General features: G+C 37.5%; 2 protein-coding genes across 2 annotated transcripts in view; both read right to left on the reverse strand.

The window, feature by feature from the left end:
• Window positions 1–3,575, reverse strand: part of IFITM10 (interferon induced transmembrane protein 10) — a 35,777-nt gene extending 32,202 nt beyond the window's left edge. The window contains exon 1 of the mRNA XM_032212797.1: window positions 3,540–3,575. Coding sequence (XP_032068688.1) covers window positions 3,540–3,575 — 36 coding nt within the window. The remainder of the gene's footprint in view (window positions 1–3,539) is intronic.
• Window positions 2,329–20,552, reverse strand: part of CTSD (cathepsin D) — a 34,727-nt gene continuing 16,503 nt past the window's right edge. The window contains exons 3-9 of the mRNA XM_032221838.1: window positions 17,652–17,775; window positions 14,361–14,479; window positions 12,907–13,106; window positions 11,964–12,086; window positions 9,799–9,943; window positions 5,334–5,432; window positions 2,329–4,263 (exon numbers count right to left, since the gene is read on the reverse strand). Coding sequence (XP_032077729.1) covers window positions 4,093–4,263; window positions 5,334–5,432; window positions 9,799–9,943; window positions 11,964–12,086; window positions 12,907–13,106; window positions 14,361–14,479; window positions 17,652–17,775 — 981 coding nt within the window. The 3' untranslated portion in view covers window positions 2,329–4,092. The remainder of the gene's footprint in view (window positions 4,264–5,333; window positions 5,433–9,798; window positions 9,944–11,963; window positions 12,087–12,906; window positions 13,107–14,360; window positions 14,480–17,651; window positions 17,776–20,552) is intronic.

Raw genomic sequence — 20,552 nt, forward strand, 5'->3', positions numbered from 1 at the left:
AGGCGGGCAGTTGTGCTGCATCCCCAGCTCAACACTGCCGCGGTCTCTTCTTTAGCAACTGGAGTTCGCGGAGGCGCCGCGGGAGGGAAAGGAGGGGCGGGCGGGCGGGGAAAGAGGTCAAACGGTCCCTCTCGGCTTCAATCCAAGCCGGGCAAGGCGTGCGCGCACCCGTTTCTAAAGACCCCGCGGGCACTCAATTTCCCTTTCTCGCCTCGCCAAGCCCGCTACTTCCACGAGTGCGCGGGGTTTATCTTTTTTTTTCTTCCGCTGTTCTCGACTCCAAGCGCGCAATACGCGCGTGTTCTGTCTCTCTCACGCACACACAAGCTTTTTTTTTGGGGGGGGGGGAATTCCACAGTTGTCAATTCCCCCACCCCAAAAAAACCCGCTACCTGCTGGAAACGCAACCTTCCCGCACCTGCCATGTAACAGCGCAGGCATCTCCGTGACCGGGCTTTTTGGCGTCTATTTTTGAGGGCTTTGAAAACTGACGAAAGGCGATGGGGTCAACCTGAGCTTGCCCTCATTGCAATCACGCCACGCGTGTCTTAGTAACACTGAAAAAAAGGATTAGCCGCTTCCGATCTCTTTAGTGAGGGGTTTGGAGAGTGGGGGTGGAAGAAGCTCGAAGTGAGGCGGGGAGAGAACAGGGCTCCAAAGGGAAAGAAGCGCTCGTCGTGCTCCGGTCAGGGTACCAGGCTAGGAATCGGATCAATATTGGCTCCAGGCTGTATCAGCGCGCACGCATAGGCAGCCATTGCCTGAATATCAACAGCTCCCCTCCATTGTTTACACTTTTATTGAAGGCGTGTGGTCTTCTTCACTGCCTTGGATGAAAATAAGTTCTGAAGAACTTGAAAGTTTTATGTTAGGCAAAGGTGATCTCGATGAGTTCTCTAATAAATGTAGCCAGATACATTGGATTCAACAGACTGTCTTTGCACTCCACTCTGTTGATAAATAATGAAACACAGCAAAAAGTGCTCTGATCAACAGGAAGTAGGGAAAAAAAAGATGATTTCAGCAGATGTGTACTGTTATAGCAAGGGGAATATCTAGTTGGTGTATGAAAAGGTATCTACAACAAAACCAAAGAGCTCTTCCCACAATATCTTAAGTCCATCCTCCTAGAGGGCATAATCTTATTTTAGCTTCTAAATTGTTAAGAATGTAGTTTTTACAAAAGTTAGTAGAAAAAAAATACCATGTTATAATGAATAATAAGGGAAGTAGCATCCACTATAATAAGTAGAATAATCTAGACATATTTAAATTGCATTTTATTTTCTTATCACAATACACTAATAATATATAAAATGAAGAGTTAAACAGTAAAATATATTCACTAGGTGATAAAACAAAAATGTTCTTGCTTATAAAGGTGACTTTGAATCTGTTCAATTAGTTTTTCATCTAATATTCATAAAATAATTATTTGACTTTTGAACAATTTTGAACAATTAGGAGTAATGTCAGTTTCAAAATATTATTTGTAATAGAAATACACTATATTGCATTTTAATACGTCATCAATTTGGTATTTTTTCAATCTAAGTAGAAAATAAAATTGTCAAAATAGTGTTTCCGGAATGCAATGGGAGATTCATAGATGTGGATAGGAATAAAAATCTGCAGTCAAAGCAGAATAACTTATATAACTTATTTTCTTAAATCCCACTTGGTTTATATTTCTTTCCTGATATGAACTGCCAGGAGTCTTGCAGATTTTGTTGACACAAAGTGGTTGAGATCACACAAGACACTAAATCACAAAGACATTAATGAATGTTTATTGTAATAAAACTTCCCTTGTTGGGCAAATGTCTTGGTTGGTTAAGAATGAATTTTGCTCCTTTCATTTCTCCACATGTAAATTACCTATTTAACCTTCCTTTTATTAGTAGGACTTTCATTTAAAAATGCTTAAGATTAATTTTATGCTTAGGACTGAGCAGCACAATCTAATCATAGTTTGAAAAAAGCAAGAGTCTGTAATAAACAAAATAATTGTGGCTTGTTCAGTCAATTTATCAGGGTATTTTTTAACCTTTGTTTGTCCCAGTATCAAAAAAAAAAGGTTAGATCAGGAAAAAAAAATATTAAATCAGAATTCTGAGTTCACTGCAATAAGGCAAGCTTGGAATAAGCAGGTTTCATAAAACAAAAAAAAATTGTTTCATTTTTTTTTTCTGGGAAAGGGTTCATATGTCATGATAAAACAACAACTAAGTATATACAATATTAATATGAATCAGACCAATGTTCGCACCAAATCATGTATTTCCTTTAAAGTTTCTTCAGACTACTTTTTAAAGAATGACATGATAGTATATGGCAATGGAAACTTTTTATTTTTAATTTATTTGATTACTAGTTGAAAAGAGAACAGCTATGAAACAGATTGTATCTTTTGAACAGGCAAGAACATAACAGCATTTCGCAAATTAAGAGAAAACAAGCAAGAGAATGTTCCAAGCCATCAGGGGAATGACAGCGAATTGCTAATCCAGCAGTGTGATTTGCATGTCAAATTTACTAAGACGATTTCCAATAAGATGTGGTGGACTTTATTCTTCTCGCGAATGTGGGATCTGCTAAATAGCAGCTTTCTCCTACTTGACACAATGGCTTAGACTTCCAATATCATAATCTGTATGGTCCAAATTTTGGAAATGGCAGTGGAAAGACTTTTACACATCCAACATTAAGCTGCAATGTGAAACACTGCCAGTCTATCAATCAGTGCTGATTAGTTTTGAGTGTCTCATATATTTTATTATGGAGGTGTCATTCAATCCCACATTTGCATAAATCTTTAAGAATCTTTAAGACCCTTATACAAGACCAGGGTGCTATTGGCTTTACCTGAAACAAACCTGTTTTAATCTTAATCTATTGTTCCATTGTCCATGGCTTCTCATAGCCTTGTGATTGGGCTCAAGTATTATGAAACATCTCAAATGAATTAGCCTAGCATTAACAGTGGCCCAGCTCTGTAATCTATCAAGTCTCATTCACTCTATAATAGTTGATCATATGACTTCTTAGGCTCAAAACAAAACCCAGTGAAAAAACTATTCCTTTTCTGAATCACCAGATATAGAAATCTATGCAAAAAGAATTTGGATATATAGAGGTATTAACAGAATTTCAATCCCCATCCCCAGATTAAATTCCTCAGAGTTGAACATATTTTTCTGAGTTGCTTACAATATTTTTCTTCACAACAGAATGCAATGGTAGAGTCAACCTCTCTAAATAAAACTTGTATTGCACATTAGTGATAAAGATTAAAAACTTCTTCAAAATTAACTTGAGTCAAAATGTCTCATAAATTGAGCCAAAAAACATTTCATAAACTTTTATGTGAAATACTTTTTGGGAAAAGTCAGATAACTCTGTTCTCATAACTCAAAAAGAAACTAGGAATTACAAAAGGTTTGGAAAACGGAAGAACAAAATATTCACAGGAATACTACCTGAGTTGGGGAAACCTAGACTAAATGGCCATTTAAAATTTATCTTTACTTTCACTTTACCTTTTCCATTACAATGGCTATTTCCAAAGTATTCATTACTAACCTTAACCATGTTTTATAAAATGTGTTAAGAATTTTTCAATGATCAACTGCAATATAAATACATATGTACATACATATATGATATGTATGTACATATGTGTGCATATATATTTGCATATATGATGGGAGAGTTGCTAGGAAATTGTATCCAAAAACATAAATAATTTGGGAGAGAGTGAGCAGAAAACAAAGTTGCTTACACAAGACAACTTGCGCTCGAAAACATATGAAAGGCTCATGCTTCTAAGAACCAGAAATATGAAGAGTACATACAATATTAGGATCCTCCAAAATTTGTAAATTTATTAGAGCCTTTATATGGTATGTTATCAGAAAGATGACAAATAAATTTTGGGAGATCGTAGTCATTTTTTAAATTTAAAAACATTTCCTCTCATTTCTACTTTCTTGATTTTGTTCTGAATGAAATCAGTCACAATATAAAAGCAAAGCACAATGTGCTTGGGAGTGCATTTGTATTGAGACTGTGGAAGGCAATGACTAATTGCTTTTACACGTTGCCAGTACTCTTTGCAAAACCGACGGAGTCATTATCTCGATCAAATACTGTGTAATAGGGCCCAATGAAAACATCACCAAGAATCCAAAGAGGCCCACCAGGTGGTGGGACATCCAAGCCTGAAAATCCACTCAAACAAAGAGTTTCTCCTTGAACAGTAACCTATAGGAGAGGAAAAAGTAAAACAAATAATAAGGTAATTTGTTTTATATGGTAAAATTTAAACAATTTGAATTTAAAGCTTTACAATGTGTGTGTGTGTGTGTGTGTGTGTGTGTGTGTGTGTGTGTTTTAAATTTGTGCTGATAAATAAATAAATAAATTAAAAAAAAAAACCAAAAAAAACACAAATATAACAAAGGCAACAGTAAAAATATTGGGTTTCTGTCGTGATGGACTCTTGTGACGAGCCGATTGACAGATGATGGAAGCAGTTAGCTTCCTCCCATAATTGGGGCTTACCAGGGGTTGTAAAAAATCTAATAGATACCTTTCACCCTGGCTTTGCTGATAATGGATAAGAGCCTGTGGCCTAATGGCTAAGATTTCTGCCTAGTATGTAATATAGCCCAGGTTCAAATCCCAGTAAGGGTATGGCTAATAATGTCTATGGAGATTCTCAATCATCCAGGTCATGGTTGTTTCAAACTTGCTTTTTCCAAAAGGCAACTGGACTTCCTTGGTTTTTTCCTTTGAAAATGTTTTGCGTCTTATCCAAGAAGCTTCTTCAGTTCAGTTCTTGGATGAAAAGTGAAACATTCTCAAAGGAAAAAAACACAAGAAAGTCCAGTTGCATTTTGGAAAAAGCAGCTTTGGGACATTGTTTTTTCTTAATAACTGTGTCAAGAGTTTTTAAGGAAAAGTCATATTTTTGTTCCTGTATTTCAAGGATTGAAAACACTATTTTAATTTTTCAATCCACAACATTTTCTTACTGCTTACTACAGATTTCTCAACTAATACAAGATAATATGCAGTTAAAATTCTTCTAGATCTATTTACAAACTCTTATGTACTATTTGTTCAACATTACTTCTGACTTATCTCAGTGTATAACCACACTTGAGATTAGTCCATTGTACTTTCTAGAGCCTACTATCTTCTTAAATGTGCAGAGGCAATTCAATAGATGTCCAAAAGAACTATCAGCAGCTACATAGGGTAGAAAATATGCCTAAAATAAGCTAGTAAGCATTGAGAGAGAGAAAAAATAACAGTGTCATGGAACTTACTTTTAAGGCATACTGATCTGCAGTAAGAACATAAGATTGCCCTCCCAGCACGAGAGACACAGTGGGAAGTGTAGATAGCTTATCACATTGGAGCATGTACTGCAAACAAAACAACAGAGAAGAGTAAGAACCTGCTGTGGACAACACTGGACTTTTAAGAGTGGAGAAAAATCATCTCCTTTCCTGAGAGGTGATAGAAGCCAGTAGTTAAGATGGCCTTCTCCAAAATGGTCACCCTTAGATGTAAATAAAACCTTCATTGTAATGCTGCTGAGAATGGTAGGAATTATAATTAAATTAATTTGGGAACCACCAGGTTGAGGAAGGCTGCCTAAGAAACAAATGGCTAGAGGTTCACAAATATTTGTTCAATGTACCTTGTTTTCACTTAAGACCCACTTTCAGAGTCTAGTATACCTTAGGCAGAATTAACAATAAACAAGAAACCATTATAGAAAAACAATAAAAAGACAATCCTATGCACCTGGACAAATACATCCTCATGGGCAATGCTGGCATCCTCATGGGCAATGCTATGTCAGGCGACATAGCTCTGCGTGCCACTTTGGGTATGCATGCCATAGGCTCGTCATCCTGGCCCTAAGCCATGAAGGACTTTATAGTTAATAACAGCACCTTGAAGTGCACCCGGATGCTTACTAGCAAATAGCACAGCTTGCAGAGCAATGGGTATACTGAAACATCCTATTATTGCTAATGTCACTTCATTCTGGACTACTTGAAGCTTCCAAGTCTTCTCCAAGGGCAGCCCCATGTACAGCATGAATTTTCATTTTCATTTCTTCAGTCTTTGCGTATCCACTCTTATCACTCATAACTGGCATTCATAAGATTAGCAGCTACACTATATTGCCAAAAGTATTCGCTCACCTGCCTTTACTCGCATATGAACTTACTGTGACATCCCATTCCTAAGCCTTAGGGTTCAATATGACGTCGGTCCACCCTTTGCAGCTATAAAAACTTCAACTCTTCTGGGAAGGCTGTCCACAAGGTTCAGGAGTGTTTTTATGGGAATTTTTGTACCATTCTTCCAGAAGCACATTTGTGAGGTCACGCACTGATGTTGGACGAGTTTACGTGGCCTACCACTTCATGGCTGAGTTGCTATCATTTCCAAACACTTCCACTTTCTTATAATGCAGCTGACAGTTGACTGTGGAATATTTAGGAGCGAGGAAATTTCACGACTGGATTTGTTGCACAGGTGGCATACTATCACAGCTGGAATTCACTGAGCTCCTGAGAGCGACCCATTATTTCACAAATGTTTGTAAAAACAGTCTGCATGCCTAGGTATTTGATTTTATACACCTGTGGCCCAATGTTCCCTCTAATTTTTTTTCAGAGTGTGTGTAAAAGTATAGTGTTTGAGCCGCACATTTTCATGCCTGAGCACCTGATTTTTTTTTAGCCATAATTGCCATCAGAGCAGATGTTGGGGAGGGGGGCAAGAAGGAAAATGGTCCCCTCCTTATCTGTCAGACCCCCAGGAGGGAAGGGAGGGGGAGGGAAAGGAAATGGGAAAGAAAAGGAAAGGAAAAAGGAAAGAAAATGAAAAGAAGGAAAGGAAAAGAGAAAGGAAAGCAAATGGAAAAGAAGGAAAGGAAAAGAAAAGGAAAAGAAAAAGAAAAAGGAAAGGAAGATAGAAGAATGACAGAAAGGGAAAAGAAAGAGTGGAATGGATTGGTACTGCTCAAAAATCAAGTCTCAAGATCCCGTGGACCCCTTTGGCTCAGGCTGTCCAACTTCACGCTGCTTCCCTCTCTCCCCAAACCAAAGGGAGAAAAACTGCCGTGCCCAGAATGGGGCTTCAGCCTGAGAAACCTCGGATGTGCAGAGAAACACAGGCTACAACCAGCGAATCCTGTTTTCCCAGGAACCGACGAAGCCCCAGAGGACCAATGGGAAGTCTCCCTTCTGCAACGTCATCGGTCTCCTTGATTTCATCAATCACCAGATGGAGGAGAGAGTTCGGTGCAGAGAGAGAAGGGAGGGAGGGGAGATATTTTCAGTCACATTTAAAGACATTAAGAAACACTGCGCTGCAGTTTGAAACTTGTGCGCAGTGTTTTCTTGTTACCTGCGCAGCCGCGCAGGCATGCAGCTTAGAGAGAACATTGCTGTGGCCATGGAAGTGATTGGAACACCTAATTCTAATTATTTGGATGGGTGAGTGAATACTTTTGGCAATATAGTGTACTTCCCAAAGGGGGAATCAATCTGTCTCAAGCAGAATATTTCTGATTATGGCATAGAGATTAGTACATAGACAAAGTAGTCCCCTCTAATTCCTTCCCTTCTGAAGAGAGATGATTTGTTTTCTAACATCCACTGAAAAATTGGATATGAACAAGAAAGGATCTAAAGTAATATTGTTCCTGATCCTTTGATTAAAGGTTGTAATGCTTCAAGAATCTGTGAAATCCAGAGGAAGCAAAGATAAATCTTTGCTTCAGTAAATCCATTTGTTTCAAAGAAGCAAACGAGCCAGATTAGTTAGAAATCTAAATTAAGAGTTTATGCTTTATTTTACTGCATGGTTAACTCTATTGTCTCTGTCATATACTGTCCCTGATATTTATGTTCTCTATAGTTACTCAAGTAAATTATGTGTTTTATGCAGCTTGGCACCTCTTAATTCAACACACAATATCTTCTCTATTAAGAGATCTATCATCTTGTATCTGCCAAGAATCTTATATTGTTATTTATACTTTTTCTATGGCAGGTCTTTTTCAGATGCGGTTTTTGGACAACTCAGTATTTTCATCTTCTTTGCCATTAAAGGCTTTAAAACCTGTGATTACTTAAATGAACAAAAGAACTTTTAATTTCTCCTTTTTTCTTTTTTTAAATAATTTTTATCTACTGCATGTAAGATTGATCTCCAAAGAAGGGAAAACTGATTTCCCCAATCAGATGAATCACACTAGAGGCTGAGAAGGCGGCATTACAGAATATATTCTTTTTTTATTATTTTTCCTCAGGGTTCTTGCATAAGCAATGGAGATCCTCCCTCCCTCATGTGCCAGAGTTAAAAGGGACATAATGCCTTTCTCCATAAAATAAGTGACAACTGCAATAGTTGCCAAGCAGCAACCACAGCAAGAAAGGAGTCCCAAAGAAGCTTCTGAGAAAGGAAGTTTGAGAAATGCAACCTTTCACCCAAGGGGATCATCTCTGCTGTTACTTGGTAGCAACTATGGCATGGATTGAACAGTAAGGGCCAACCCAGAATAGCTTTTCTAGCAGAGGCTGCAATACAGAGAAAGGCTTAGAGCAGGGGTCCCGAACTCCCAGGCTGTGAACTAACAGTCCGTGGCCCACCAGGAACTGGGCTGCACACACGAGCAAAACCCTATCTGTGCACATGCAGGATCCAGGAGTGGATGAAACCATGCCTGCTTGACCTGTGGAAAAACCGCCCTCCATTAAATCGGTCCCTGGGGCCTGAAAGCTTTTTTTGGGGGGTGGGGGGGCAGGTTAGAGCACTCATATACTATTAAAGTATGGGAAGATATCATGCTTCCCAGCTGGAAGACATCTTGAGGGACAACATATCAGACTCAAGAGTAGATAACTTAGCCATTGAGGAGACCAACTCACCAACTCAAATTAAAGACATTAGAAATCAAATTCTGGTTTAAAAAAATGTGGTTCCAAAGGACTACTATCATTCATTTCATTGCTTCCTGTAACGTGAGTTGATTTATTTTGAATGCCTTTTCCTCCATTTTTAAATCTCTGTGAACCATTTCATGGAGGGTAGATCACAACTATTTTCAATATTCAAATGTGTCTTACAATTTGTCTGTAAGGTTATACTAGTAGTTTTATTTTGGTTTTTTTTTAAATTCCTAAAACGAAATCTGGCTTTTTTGTTGTCATTATGAGGGACTGACGGTTGATGATTTCACTAAATTCAAAGATTTTTATTCAGTATTTATTATTTCTACTTGAAGGTTAATTAACATCTCAGCAAAGAAGCCTTTTTATCCAGAAAATAAGGAATTATGTGTCTTCTAATATTATATGCAGAACAGAAATTGAGCAGCTATTACATTCTGACCTGAAGAATTGCACTAGTTCTAGTTTTTTTTATTAAACATTAGTAACATGGAGGAAAATTTATTATGGCTAGGACTCCATATTTTGGCATGGGAAGCAAATTACAAAAATCTCAAATAAATTATTCAAGATAGTAGAACTTTGAACTAGAAAGAAAGCTATCTTTTCATGGCGTCAACACGAAGTAGATGTATCTGAACCTGACCTAAATTTAAGCCAATGTATAAATAACAACATTTCATTAATTGAAGATGAATGCTTAGCATCAAGTTCAGACTGAAGTGAGATTAGACCCAAATAAATAAGCAAACACACAAATTAGTAAGTCCAACATCTGCAGTATCACAATACCCCAATTGCTGTCTGAATTTACCTGTCCTTTAATGATTGGCTTGGCTCCAATGGCTTTCTGCAACTCTTTAATTTCCTTAGTTGGACCTGTAATAAGTGATGTTCCTGTGTCTACTATAGCTTCACAGCCATCTGGGCACACAGTAAGGCCATTGGCAACATCAATCCTGGAAGGAAAGATAGATCTCAGTTTTTTTTTCTTCTTAAGAACCCAGGAACATAAAATCAAATCCTTGCACAGTTACATTGAATACAATTACTACTGGAAATTTATTAGAGTTATATGAAACAAGCTTTTACACATGTTCCAACATAATATATGTAACTCACAGTTAAACCATGGAGTCTTCGGTGCTCTGAGATTGTTTGTTTGTAGATGTTTCATTATCCAATTATGTGACAACATTAGTGTGAGTAGGTGTTTAGTTTGCTCCCTGTTTATATACCACTCCTACCAGTGTTGGTGGGTGTTTTCTTTTTGGAGGTTCTTTGATAAAGTTTTTGGTTTCTGTTTGACTGTCTGCTGTTAATCCCTGCTTATCTAGGTGTTGGTTGCTGGAGAGGATGTGTTCTGGAATTTTTGTTTTGTTTTTTATTATCTTTTGAATGGTGTGTAAATATGGTTTAACTCTATGTATCTATTGATGGCCGATTTATCTGAATGCCAGGCTTCTAGGAATACCCTAGTATTTTTGCATTTGGCTTGGTCTAAGATGCTAAAAGTTTTCCAGTTGAGATTGTGTTTGAGTCTTTCTATATGTTGTGAAATAAATGAGTTTTCATTGTGTCTTCTGACTGCTAGTTGGTGTTCATGGATGCACGCTGCTAATGTTCTGTCTGCCTGTCATACATAGTTGTTATAGTACTTACACTGTATGTTGTAAATGACTTTTTTGTTGTTGTTCTTGGGCCCACTTGGGTCTTTTGGCCTGCTTAAAATGTTTAGGAAGGCTTTAATTGGTTTGGCTGCTAAGAGATGTACCATGGTTGTAATAGTATGTTAGCTGTTTGTAAGATGTTTTTCATGTATGGTATTATCATTTTCACAGCTTATCCTAGTTGTGCTATAGGACTGGCAAGGCACTTTTCGATAAAAGTTGTGTGGGTAACCATTCTGTTGGAAGGTATTATATAGGCAGTCTTTTTTCTGATGTTCCAAGTTGTTGCAGTGTGTTTGTGTCCATCGGAATAATGTTCTCACACAGCAACTCTTGTGGGAAATTGGACTCTTAATTTTGGTAATGGAGCTCTTGGTTAATGTGGGTTGTTTTGGGATAGAATTGCATTAGTTTGTTACTGTTTTCTCTCCCGATGAGGATACCCAGGAAGGGGAGTTATTTTCTTTTTCCCCTGTGAACTTTATTTCTTTAAAGATATTGTTGATTGTCTCATGCACCTTTTTAACTATGATGATGTTATCTATATACTAGATCCATACTTTTGGTTTCTGTGTGGGAGCGCTTCTAGACAATGCATTAAAATCTCTGCTTTGAGACTTGAGCACCAGTGTTAAGTTTCATCTCAGAACTTAGTTGCAGGTCCTGAAAAATCACCACTCTTTCCCAACCAAATCCAAAACCACTAGGGAATTCCTAGAAACTTGGCATTCAGACAAAGCAGCCATCAATCAATACACTAAGAGATCAAAATATTTCTCATTTCTTGTTTCTAATAGTATAGGGATGTGGGTAGGAATAAGAAACAGGATGACAGAAACAAATTTAACACATATTCTTCCCTGTACGTAACAAGCATAATATGCAGCAACAAACTGAAGTCTGTGGAAGTTACACTATTATACCACAGTGAAGATACCTTTCAGGAGGATGAGACATTTAAAACCATTCTTCCTCCTTTCCACCCCAATTCTCTTTCTGCAGCAAGTTAAGTCTAAAAAGAACCACCCTTTTTAGTCATTGCCATCTATGTTTCTAAATGTTATATGCCATAAGGCAACATTCTGGTATAGAATGGTTTAGACTTATCTAAAACCATAAGCTAGTGAGCTACAGACATTGTTTAATTAGGAGATCCCCAGAATTGGTTATAACATGGGTGGCTCTATAAATATTGTAAATAAATAAATAAATAAATAAATAAATAAATAAATAAATAAATAAATAAATAAATAAATAAATAAATAAATACAACTAGGTATACAGGATATTCAAAGCAAAGCAAACTTACTTATCCATATGGACTTGCCAATAAGCTTTACGAGTTACGTTCACCCAACTGAAGTCTCCAGAATAATACTGGGAATCTGTTCCTCCCAAAAGCAATTCCCCTCCAGTTTGGCCTTTTGGATCCCTTGAAGAGACAATACACAAGTGCAGAAAGAAAGAAAAATCAGTTCAAACAAGGAGGTAGCCTCTGAGCCACTATACTGAATTTACAGAAACAATGAAGAATAAAGAACACAAGCAGACCAAAAGGTTTACAGATTGTGTAGGATCTGACATACTTTCACAGGATCTTAGCAAAGCAACATAATTAAATATAACTTGAATGTTCCTTCAAGGATAGCAATAGCAGTTAGACTTATATACTGCTTCATAGGGCTTTCAGCCCTCTCTAAGCGGTTTACAGAGTCAGCATATTGCCCCCAATCCGGGTCCTCATTTTACCCACCTCGGAAGGATGGAAGGCTGAGTCAACCTTGAGCTGGTGAGATTTGAACAGCCGAACTGCAGAACTGCAGTCAGCTGAAGTAGCCTGCAGTGCTGCATTTAACCACTGCGCCACCTCGGCTCTTTCAACAACTTTGAAATCCTAACAACTCTCACTCGTAAGTCCAAACTGAATTCGGAAGAACCTGCTTCAAAGACAAGAGTTATCTGTTTGGGCATTTATTATTTATATAATTGGGAGTGTGCTCTGATAGTTCAAGAGCCTTCAAAAAGTTCCAAATCTGCATCTTTGTAGAAAGACCGTGTTGTTTAAAACTGTACGTAAAATGGGCATGGTCTCCTAAGTATATCTTGATTCATATCTATTGACAAAATCTAATAAATCTAATCTAATAAACAATGAGGCAATTGCTTTGAAAATGGATGGGTCTCCAGCTTATGCTGTAAAAACTGGATATATAGCAAGGGTGGACATAAAATTAGAAAAGATTGAGACTCACCTGTTTAGATAAAAGGAAAATATGTTCTTTTCCAATAATCCCTGTTTTATTACATTATCAAAGAAAGGTGCTACTTTATCCACAGAAATCTTGGGGTATGCCATGCCAAGAATGCCATCAAACTTTGCAGCAATAAAAGTGATGCCAGGCTCCTTGGTGGCTTCACCAAACAACTGGTCCTTGACACACAGGTCGCCAATCTAATAGGAAAAGCAACAGGAAGGAAGAAGTCAAAATACACACTTAAATCACATCTGGAAATGGCAATATTCAGTTGATACACCTCAACGAACACTGTATGATATAGAGCAATCAAAACACAAATATCTAGAAATTCCTAAACGGATTGCTTAGTGCTTTGCACTCTAATGTAGGATGATAGTATCATTCTAACTTAGCCACTTCCTTCAAATGAACTGGGTGACTATGCTGCGAAATCTATTGTTGGGAACTGTAGTTCAGCCAAATCTAGAAACTGCATATTATTCATCAACTGTATAAACTCATATTACTTCGTTAGAGACTTAAAAAGATTTAAATAAGCAATCCCCCCCCCCAAGGAATCAAACAACTAAGTAACTTGCTAAAAAGGTTATTGATTATGGATGAAGAGAGAGCTTCACATTTTGACAAAACTAAAATCCAATAAAGATAAAGGAAGATTATGCAGGAAAAAAACCCATGAATATTACCTGGATTAGGAAACAGCACAAGCAAGGAAATGTACAGGATAGAAGAAGCTAATTATTTAATCCATTAAATAAATAGTTAGTAGGGGGAGGACATATCTAAAGACATATCCATTTTTTAATTCTTGGAATTGGGACTTTTAATTTTTTGAGTGAAAACTCCTATTTTTTTCCCAAAGGAAGGTAAAAAAGATGACCCCATATTAGACTATTAAAAGTGAAGAAATATCAGGATGTATAGATAATAAAATTATGAGTCAGGCAATAGCTTGGATTCATATTACTATGGCTGCGAGATAAATGATCCATGTTTTGCATGGGAGAGCTGCACATTTCCTTGAAATGTGTTTTTACTTGAAAAGAGTTCTTTTAATTTAATGTTTCCCCATCACGAGTCCTCCTCACTTTATTTGCTTTTATGTTATAGATGACTAAAAGTGCAGTGGCAGTGTTTAAAGAAAAACAAAACCAAGAAAAGAAGCTTGAGCTCATTTTTTAATGAAATGACAAAATGGAAAAACTTCTATTCAAAAAGGCCTGAATAGTCTCTTATATTTGTTTGTTTGGGATGGTTTCTTTTGTCTGAATAAGTAAGAAGTTCAGTAAACATTTGCCTTTTAAAATGAGAAGATACAATCATGTGATATCTATACACTCTTTCAAATATTTCTCAGAACCGCAATGAAGTAAAGCTAATACAGTATTTTGGTTAAAGAAATGGAACCTTTTATGACTTAAATAATGAAATGCTGTCATTGTACTAACCGTCACAGTATCTTGGCTGAGATATCCTGAAAGGCTTCCAGTACCATAATGGATGGCAAAATCTGTACCATTTTTTACGTATGTGCTAGACTTTGAAGAATCATACTTATGATGTATCACTGCAGAAAGAACATAAGGACTGTAAGATGAACACATGCATGAAACTAATGTACGCAAGTTAATTGACTGTATGCTCTAAATAAAAATCATGGATACTCAACTATAGATGTGGAAGGCAAGACAGTAGCCAAATTAATAGCACAGATAGTCCTCATTTAATGACCACAAGTTCAGCAACAATTCAAAGTTACAAGGGCGCTGAACGAGCGGTACTTATAGCCATTGCTTCTAGTGGCTATTGTAGTATCACCTGCAGTCCCATAATTGCACTCAGTTGTTTGGCATCCAACACACAATTATAACGTCGTAGCATACTGCAGTCATGTCATCACCATTTGCAACCTTCACTGTCAGTTTTTAATAAGCAAAGTAAATGGGGAAGCTGGCAAGAGGTTACAAATAGCAGCCACATGTTACTGCACTTAGCACTGTCGTTGGATTCACCTAACGATGGCAACCCGAAGTGCCGGAAGTGCTGTTGCTAGGTAGCATGGTTATGTGTCATCATGCTTTATGCCCACATTGCTCAGCGACAGAATTTCCAGTTCCAATTACTGTCATTAAGCGAGGACTACCTGTACTTAGTGCTCATAGCATTTTTAATTTGCTTTCCACGTTGCAACAGACAGATGGGATGGATATAAACAAAGGGAAAGAGATGTATTTTGGCTCACAACATTTAAGATCTGATAAGGAGAATGTACTTTGTGAATTCTATCTATAATTCTGAATTCTAATTCAATCTTGTGGTGAAAAAAAGCAGAGATAAGACATGAATATTTTTTTCGCTAATGTCATCATAACCCCCCTCCCCCAATAGACAGATATCTCTATGGCTTATTTTATCTACTTTTCAGAACTTAATCTAAAGGATTGAACTTTGGTTTAAAACATTGGAGAAAGGTATACAAAATGCTTTATTTCAGCTGCAGGAAACTAAGAAACACTTAAAATTATATAATTTTAAAATATTCTATACTTGTTATTAGTCTGCATTGTTATACCTGTTCTGCAACATCTTAAGCAGAGGAAAATAACTAGAACAAGTATTATTTGCCTTAAAAATATGGACCAAAGCCATATACTTTACTCAATTCATGTACTGCTTTATTCATGCCCTCATAAAGAAAATCAATCAAATTGAACTAAGAAACCACAGAGGAAAAGTGGCTTTTAGAGTCTTTTACACTCCTTGTGAGATTCAACATTTATAAGTTTAAACCTGAAGTAGCTCTGTCCTTTTCAAGTGCCATCTGCTGATAAATATCCTCTGCTGACAAGTGTCCACTTGAATTAAGGATTTTTTTTTTGAGTAGGGCAAATAACTACCAGAATGCAGCTTTTTATTTGGAATAATTAACAAAAGTGAGTTTTTTAAAGCTTTCCTAAGAATTCAGAAATTAAATGGAAAAATCCCATTTTGGTTGTTAAATTAGGCTTGAAAAAAGTATGTGAGAATTGGCTAACCTGGCATATATTTTTTCAAGAATCTCCAAATTTGAGAAAGTAGAATATGAATACAGGACTTGTACTTTTTAAAGAGAATTGGAGATAATTTGAAAGTTTATTTCCCATGTTGTTCACTTTTTTCAGCCCTATTCAACTCTGATCAGAATTATTTAATTATTCTTATCACAAATTGAACCTTTTCCTTCAAACAATTGTTAGCTATCTTTAGTCCAGTACAATGGAAGTAGAGTTGTATTACAGTTTCATCAAGTTTAGTAATTTCAAAAGAGAATGCTTAAGTCTGAAACTACAAATATGAAAGATAATCTCTCTTTAACCTAAATTTTAAATCATCTAGTTAATTTGGAAGTGTGCATTGGCTTCATTTTGTGTGTTGTAACTCTCATCTTTTTAATCCAACAGAGTTGGGGGATGGAAGAAGCTGCACAGAACAGTTTGGAAGATGAGTTCATTATGATCTCTAGTGGGGTATGGATTTGCTTCAGAAGTTCATCACAAACAGAAAGTGGTCTATTTATTTCAGGAATTAGGAAACACACTTCAGTGAATTTAAGAGAGGCAGAGTAACAAAAAGATACTTATCACAACTGTCAGTATTGAGAGAAAAACAAAACAGAATAATCAAATCAGGCATCACACATAGCTAAAAAGCTATGGAAGCTCTAGAAAATGAAGTAAAAAGCAGTACATAAAAACAATATGACAACAGCTAGAGCCTCCACAATACATTAAAATATTGGCTTCATAAACCTCCAACAAAGGCAGAATAACAAACAAAAGAAACAATGGTATAGTGCTTTTTAAGAGAATGTCTTCCAAAATATTTCTATCTTCAACAGCTTCCTAAAATACAGCAGAAAAATACAGGGGAGAGGTGATCTTCATAAAGAATTATTCCAGAATATTATCACTACTACAGAAGAGTAATGTCTTCTAGCCTTGGGCAGTTTTTGGAAGCCTGGGACTACAATTACTTCTCTCTCAAGGGTTGGTGAGTTGAGTGAGTTCTGGTTGTAGCATATATATGGGATTTATCTAAATGTCATTCTGCCAGAGGTTAAAATTCCCCCTCCTTATAATATCCTCCTCCAAATTTCTTCCATTGAGTTGACCAACAACCTGAAATAGAACTGGAGGACACTTAAAAGTTCAGTTGAAAGGAACAGAACAACTCCAGATTGATATATAAAAATCCACTGTATACGTTGGATATGGCCCAAGAAAGCAGTTGAGGGAGTCTTCAGAAGAAATCAATTTCTTATACAGTTTCTGTATAAGAAATTCATTTCTTCTGAGGATTTCCTCAATTTTATAAACTGGATAGGCTCTTAGTTATGTACCAATGGCGGGTTCCAAGCGGTACGGCCAGGTACGGCCATACTGGTAGTAGATGGGAGTAGCGGCCACCCTACCGGTACGGTGGCTTGTTTCGCCCACCCACGTTCTATAGCTGTTTATAATGCATCTGGCCAATTGGGCACGCACGCATAGCGTGCGGCACCTGCGCAACCACTGCCAAGCAGCTGGATGCCGCAGGGTGGTGGCGTGCTCATGCGTGCGTGCCTGCCTAGGACGCCCGGCCCCATGCGCAACGTACTGGTTGCAATGGGATACGGAACCCATCATTGCTATATACCAGCAAAAGTTCAGTAGCTGGGCTAAGAAACAGTGTATAGACAACCAAGGTTTTCATATACTTACAGCAGGCAATATCCAGCATGCCACAGTGAATAGATGGCACCCAGAGGTTTGATGAGCCAGTATCAAAGACGACAGTAAACTTCTGTGGTGGAGTCCCAATACCTATCTCCCCATAATACTGTGCCTGAAAAAGAAAATGACATGCAAGGACAATAAATAACTAAGAATTCCTCAAGTGAGAAACAGAGAGGGAAGAGGACCATTCCAAGCTGTTATATAACTATATAGATCCAAAATATGCTTCATCCAGCTACACTGCTAATTACATTGTTCATTATTTTAGAGAAAATATGAATGTCAGGACACTGCAACAATAATCAGTCTCAGAAATGAAAAGTAAAATAAAAAATCTTTCTCACTTCTATTATAAAGATTTATAGGGAAAAAGGCAGCACTAGGAAAGGATACTCATCATTAGGATGCCACAATAGAGAGGTTTTAAGACAATGTCAAACAGAGTTTTTGACATCCAAAGTCAAAAAACTTCAGTTAGGTGTTTTCTAATATTTTATGAACAAAAAGCATCATGTACCTTGAGTTGTACAAAATAAAGATGGGATATGATAATAACAGCAGCAACAATTTATTCCCTCCATCCTGGAATGAATTGTTTACATCTATTACGTGCAAGAAAAGTCAAGTAAATCTTCTTACTGTCCAAAATCCCAGCCACTATGAAATAATCAATTATAAAAACTTCAGCTTGTTCTGCTTCTTGGTCACCAAGAACATACAAGAGAATGTAGGAAAAGCAATATATAAAGTATGATACCAACAAAAAAGACAGACTAAAGGAAGAATCCATTCACTGCTTCAACAGGCTTCATTTCAAAATATTAATAATAATTAATATTTTGCAATGTTTTTTCCAGAAAAGAGTAAGATCTTGAGCTTCTCCCTTTGTTGAATTTTTTTCCGCTTTCTCAGCTCTCTCATTCTTCAAATTAGATACTGCTTTATAATGCACTTTTCATTATGTTTTAAGACCTTTGCTGTTTATTCCAACATTTCTGTGTTCAGACCTATCACGTAACCAGCTTCCATGCAAAATTGTGCTATTTTCAACAGCCTTCAACTATTACTTAGCAAATGTATATTTCCTACTTATTGTCTGGAATAGAACTGGCACAGCCAAAAGGAAACTTAAGTCTGCTTGGCCAAGGTCCAATATGGAAAGGTCTCCTTACCATGTGAAAATGACTCATTATGAGCTGCACCTGTCTGTGTATTATTATACAAAATAAAAGAAAGCTGTTTGGAAAGACTACTCGATAAGAATGGCCAAGTGTTGCTATTCACTTAAAGAGTGTAGTGTTGCTACAACTGTTGAACTGTTTCTACATTCATTCATATCTACTTTTGTTTGCAAAAAAGAACTACAGTATACAGATTTATGCACACTGTAATTGTTGGCCCATATGGAGCATAGGTTTCTGCTAGTTTAGAAATACGTTTGTGCAGATTTCTCCAGCATAATCAAAGAACTATAACATCAGAAGGACAATGGGTAACCTTCAGTAGGTTAATATAATAGCAGTTTGGAATTGATTATACCCTAGCTAAGCAATTCCCAAACTGTCAATTTTGTCAAAGTAGCTACCGTATTTATCGGCGTATAACACGCAGTTTTAAAACTAAAATTCCAAGCTTAAACCCTGCCTGCGTGTTATACGCCGATACTCCGGGTGGCAGAAGCCCGGGACCCAGTCAAATTCGCTGCGCAAGGTGAAACGGCCGGCAGCAGCCCTGCTCTCCTGCTGCGGCTTCTGTTTCAATAGGGAAGAAAACTTCCTTTCGCTTCCCGGGCTTCTGCCGCCCGGCAGAAGCCCCGGGACCCAGTCAAATTCGGGAAGCGAAAGGAAGTTTTCTTCCCTACTGAAACAGAAGCCGCAGCAGGAGAGCGAGGCCAGCGTCCGTTTCAGTCGCTTCCCTTCTCCGTCTTGATTGCTGGAAGCAGTAACAAACGGCGCGTCCGCTCCGCATCGCCCTGACAACCACCCCAGCCGGCGGCTGCCAGGCCTCGCTGGAGTCAATTGCAAAGCTGCGTTCAGCGCTTTGAGGACCTGAGGCATCTTGGGAAATGTAGTTCCCTATCAGAAAGAATGGAGTAGCTGCGAATTTGTAACAACATAATATAACTTGGTGCTTCGCAGGTTACGAAAATCTCGTTTGATTTGCACACTGTTTTTTAAAAGTTAGATAAAGAAATTATGCTGTGAAAGCGACTAGATAGCCCCCCTCCCCTTCCTGTGTGTGAGAAAGGGAAGGAGAGGAAGGAAGGAGGGAGGGGGGAGGAAAAGAAGAAGGGAGGGGGGGAGAAGATGGAAGGAGAAAAGATGGATGGAAGGAGAAAGAATGGAAGGAGAAGGAGGAAGATGGAAGAAGAAAGGAAGAAAAAGAAGAAGGGAGGGAGAAGGAAGGAGGTAGGAAGAAAAGGGGAAGAGAGGGAAAGAGCAGAAAGACAAAGAGGATGAAGTTGATAGGCAAGAGGAAGGGGGAAGGAAGGGAAAAAAGAGGGAGAGAGTGAAGATGAGGAAGAGGTTTTTGGTTTTCCAAAAAGCAGTGATTCTGATTAAGTTTTTTTGCTCAAAGAGGTGTTTTTTCATTTCACATTTGCCTTTTAAGAGGAGTTAATGTTATAATTCATGTTCTAATGTTATAAATTTTAATCCAACATTAAGTTCCGAGCTTCCAAGTCATTTATTTTTAATGAAAAAAATTTTTACTCAAATTTTTGTGTTAAAATGGGGGGTGCGTGTTATACGCCGGTGCGTGTTATACGCCGATAAATACGGTACTTCCATTGAAAATGAACTTAGAAACTTTGGAGCAATTGTATAAATATAGTTCATAGCTGCTAACGTACACATGATGCTTTATTCTTGTTCTTCCCATTCTAGC

Source organism: Thamnophis elegans, chromosome 1 (assembly GCF_009769535.1).
Source record: "Thamnophis elegans isolate rThaEle1 chromosome 1, rThaEle1.pri, whole genome shotgun sequence".
NCBI lineage: Eukaryota > Metazoa > Chordata > Lepidosauria > Squamata > Colubridae > Thamnophis > Thamnophis elegans.